This window comes from Octopus bimaculoides, chromosome 2 (genome assembly GCF_001194135.2).
Source record: "Octopus bimaculoides isolate UCB-OBI-ISO-001 chromosome 2, ASM119413v2, whole genome shotgun sequence".
NCBI lineage: Eukaryota > Metazoa > Mollusca > Cephalopoda > Octopoda > Octopodidae > Octopus > Octopus bimaculoides.
Window position 1 is genome coordinate 106,869,943 of NC_068982.1, and position 5,000 is coordinate 106,874,942.

Consider the following 5,000-nt stretch of genomic DNA (forward strand, 5'->3'; position numbering starts at 1 on the left):
TCTGTAGCTGGTCTTCTCTTGGAAGAGCCCTGCTTCTCACATGGACAACTGTATGTTGGCTGCTCAAGAGTGGGCAGCAACAAAAAACCTATTTGTATATGCTCCACAAGGGAAAACAAGGAACATAGTTTACAATGAGGTGTTATAATCACAACAGCAAGAAAGTATGTACATGATCACCTTTTACGAAACTTCATTGACTTTCATATATTTATATTGATATACATATATATACGTGTGTTTGGGTGCGTGTGTGTATATACATCTCTATATATAAAGATGATGCGTAGTCTAGACGGCGTTTTTAGATTTCATTATTCTCTTTAACCCGGGCAACGCCGGGTATTTCTGCTAGTTTATAATATATATGTTATAGAAATAAATTATGATCAAACTGTAACAGATTTCCTTCACCTACCTGTTATGAAAAGTTTTAAAACTAAATAATAAACAAGATATATTAGATTGATAAAAGATAATATTGGAATTAATACTGGAAGGAAAGTAACACATACTACTTAACAAAATGTCAGTTTCCTTACCAGGTTTTCAAGGATTTTTTCTTTAGTAAGAAAATGTCTTGATGTATCAAGCAGAATACCTCTGTGCTTAAACCTGGGTTTATCTTCTACTACGGTTTCGTTGATGAGATACTACAGAGAAAAATAAAAAATAAAAAATATCAGTGAAACAGTAAATGCAAATAGCAGCAACGAATGATCAGTTAATCTACCCCATTCTGCAGCAGCTATCCCCAGCTCTTACAGACATATGAGAATAAACCAAACAGTGAAGAAGTGCAAGAGGATATCTAGAAAGTTATGTCTCAGCCCATATAATTCATCATTGCATGCAGGAATAATTTAATATGGTCCATGGCCAGGCAGAGACATATTACCATATAAGATGGATTCATGGATCACATCTAACTATTCAACTGATTACTTGTGTGCCATGGAACTGCTCAATCTGGGGCTGCAACAGAAAATACAATCAATGTAGAGCTTCTATGTAGTGCTCAGCCCTGATAGAAATAGTGTCCAAATTTTCTTCAAACTTCTGGAAGAAAAGACAGTGTAGTCATGGCTAGAATGGATTTTGATCACAGGCAGTTCTGTTCTCTTTGGGTTGATCTAGGGCTAAACAGCAAAAACACATAGCTAAATAATGACCAATGTTTTACCAGCTTTTAATCACAACCTGTCATTGATGACAAACCAAGTTTGGTGTTATCATTCCATCAAACTTGCATTTTTAACGCCCTCGTACTAGTCATTGACATTATTTGAGTGCAGATGTCAATGATAGCTCTATATTTCTGGGATCCGAAATGAGCAAAGATCAAGAATGTAAAAGCAAATTAAGAAGACAATTGGAATTAGTTTGAAATACTGTCTGGGTTGGTACCTTTATAGGAAATCCAAGGCTTTGAATATGTTAATTTTCTCTTTTGTGTTGCCCACCTGTGTGACTTAGACACTTTACACAGTTGATAGAATAAAAATGCCTTCAAAATGTGTTTGTTAGTGTAGCAAGTATTATGTCCCAATATGTTTTAATCAAAACTTCAATACTTTAAAAATATATCCAGGAATTGGAAAGGATATATTTTTTGGAATAGTATCGATGAGTAAGAAATAGATGATTAATATAAAATGTGTAAAATTCTTGAGTATGTACATAACAAAACTGGTCATTCAGCAATAAAATGTGTTGATAATTTATCTTTCAAACAGGCTTCACAAGTTACAAATATTTCAAGTGTATATGAATCACATGTAGGAACTTCAGTAAGTAACTGGAGAACCTTAGCATCATTTAGGCCAACATTCTTGAACTTTGGTTCCTTCTTGTTTTTGCATTCATTTAAAAAATTCTTTTAATTTTTAAATTATATTTTTTTGTTCTTCAATTTGGTTTTCAAGCTTATCCTTACATATGGTCGTGAATGTTGGATAATAAAGCAAGAGTATGATTGTAAATACATACAGCTGTAATGGGGTTCCTCTGAAGGATTTCAAGAGTAACATTACTTGACAAGGTGCATAGCTCAGGTTGTGGAGAAGTAGCAGGTTGAGCTGCTACTTTTCCACATTGAGAAATCACAGCTCTGGTACTATAGACATGTGATTAGAATGCTGCAGGAAAGTATTGCAAGATGGATTCTTCAAGCCAAACCAACCAGCAGGAGACCTGGGAGTAGGTCAAGAATGAAATGATTGGATAACATCCATAATCTCAGTTGGTCAGGCTTGGGGGATATACTGGAATATCTAATGACAGTTGCTTCCAATAAGACCCTATGGAATTGTAGCTTGAGGACAGCTATCCCAACAACCATCCAAAGAATAGTGGGCAAAGAAGATGAATGCATTTCATTCTTCATTTTTTACTTAATCATTTTTCTTCCTTTGTTTTCTTCATGATTTTGAATTTTCTTTGTAGCAAGTAAAATATTTATCCTCTAGTAAAAGTATGTCCTTAACATAACTAAGACCACATCTCAAAGATTGGCCTTTCTCTTTAGGGCCAGAAAATAGTTTAGTCTCAACAATTACAGACACTCAACAAAGCTCATGTGAGGCCTACTATGGAATACTGCTTTTATATCTAGGATGGTACTGCTGTTGCACACACAAAGAAAGACCATTCAAATAACTGGCATAAAGTGACTCACAGACATGCTCTAGCCACTGTCCCGCAGACAGGTTATCTCTTCTACTGCGTTTTCTCCACAGCTAAAATAGCCTCTACTCCTCAGAGATGATTGGTCTCAGGCACTGCTGACTCACTTGTCCCACTTCTTTTCATCACTTACACTGTGTTCTATCCCATCAAACTTAACACTAATCAGTGTCCCTAGTCTTTTCTCCCAAAAAATTATCATCTCCCAGAACCTCTACGTCTTTCCTGCAGATGTTGACTTGCAACAGTTTGAACAAAATGTCATCTACATTGATCCCACAAGCCTGCAGATGCCATGGTCACATATCCTTCCTCAAGTCTCAACAAGTGAAAAAAATTAAAAAAATTAAAATATATAAAAAAAATCTCCTGAGATTTGTAATCTCTCAAACAAATGCTGTAGTCAACATTTTGTAGATTTGGAGAAGGTATTTCAGTAAGATGTTTCAACTGTAAAAACAATATCAAAAACAGAATATTACAATATATGACATTATGAATCAGGCCCAGTAGGCCTATCATATCTCTAACCTTAATCTGAATCACACCAAGTGATTGGGTACCTGGAGAAGGATGACATCACTAGCAAAGTTATTTAACAAATTCTTGGATTAATATACTATCATTCGTCATTTGTTCATGATAAAAGTATTTAAATGAATAATTCTGAAATAAATTATTACTTCACTTACCATTCCACTTTCAGTTTCATATACAAGTTGGCTAAATGTTTCCAAGCCATGGAGTGCACCCCAAACAGTAGAAGCAACTAATGTTGATGCACCATTAGCTTTGATCACAAGCAGATCTAAATAATAAAAATAGATTTTCAACAAATTTTTTAAACTTTAAAATGTGTGCATATATATGTCTGTACATGTATGTGTGTGTTTGTGTCTTGCATGTGTGTGTGTGGGTAATCACCAAACCCACAAGAACTAGAACACTTCTTTAATATTACGTATTTTATTTTGTTTGAATTTGATCATTCTCAGAGTATATTTTAAACCTAATACTTGTTGTCAAGTGGTGGTGGATGACAAACACAAATGCAATGACACACACAAAGATAGATATATACATACACACACACATACATACATACATATATATGTGTATGTGCATGTGTTTTACACACATACACACTAACAATATGATTCTTTCAATTTCAATCTACCAAATCCTATCACAAGGCTTTGGTCAGTTCAGGGTTATAGTAAGAGACACTTGCTCAAGGTGCCACACAGTAGGACTGAACCTGGAACAAAGTGCTTGGGAAGCAAACTTCTTACTATACAACCATGTTGTTAATTTTACCACATGTTTTTAGTACATGTCATTCAGATGAAGTAGAAAGTGTTCCTTGTTGCTTGCTGTGGAAATGTTATCAATAACACCACTTAATCAGTGTATGATGATGTGACTGCAATATCTCTGTTAGAATAACAAGGGCAGCCAAAAAATTTGTCACACGGAAGAGGAGGAATGCAATAAGGTAATGAAGCCAATGTACATGAATAGCATGAGAACTAAATGAAAGTAGCTAAATAGAGCATGTTATGGAAGATGGTTATGAGTCTACCTGAGAGTGATGTATGATGTGTTTCTAAATTCAACCATTATTTGAAAGAAAGGCTGAATCAACACTACTTATTGTCACCAATATGATGGTTGTGCATCATTGGAAAATGTTTTGGTAACATGCAAATCATTCATTGCAGAGTATGCCTATTGCCATAACCAAGTTGTGAGTATCCATACTTATGTACCAAACAACAATGCAGTCAAACACAAAGTTGCATCTTGTTTTTCAGATGGAAGCATAGAAAGGACAAAGAACAAACAAAGAAAGGTTGCTTATGAGTGAACGGTGCAGGGAAATTTGAAGGAAGCATTCATGCTCCTAAACCATACTGCAATAATAAAGGAACATCTTGACATTTTGGTTTTGTCTAACTTTACAAACAAGTTCTAATTGCTGAGTTAATGGTGAATTGGATAAGCATTATGAAGAAAGCACAGGAAAGGAAGAGCCTAAAAATATAAAAGAATTAGAGAATCATGTGAGGCATTCGGATGGCAGTGTATAATGCTTCCAGTAGAAGTGGGTTATCATGGGCTTGTGGTTAGACCTATAATGTCTTACCTGGCTGGTAGTGAACTTACGAACAAAGAAACAATACATGAACTGAAGAGAGAAGCAGAAAATGTTCTATCATAAATGTGGTTGAGACATGTGAAAGAGGGAACAAAATTGAGAGCAAATAACATATTTTCTGTGAATGAAGTAATTCCTGTATAGCTGGAGTGGTTAT

The 5,000-nt window shown here is 35.0% G+C and overlaps 1 protein-coding gene across 1 annotated transcript in view; it reads right to left on the reverse strand.

Annotated features, from left to right (window-relative positions):
* The window catches only part of LOC106868116 (beta-hexosaminidase subunit alpha), a 46,453-nt gene that overhangs the window by 23,206 nt on the left and 18,247 nt on the right, over positions 1 to 5,000 (reverse strand). The window contains exons 2-3 of the mRNA XM_014913245.2: positions 3,378 to 3,493; positions 543 to 653 (exon numbers count right to left, since the gene is read on the reverse strand). Coding sequence (XP_014768731.1) covers positions 543 to 653; positions 3,378 to 3,493 — 227 coding nt within the window. The remainder of the gene's footprint in view (positions 1 to 542; positions 654 to 3,377; positions 3,494 to 5,000) is intronic.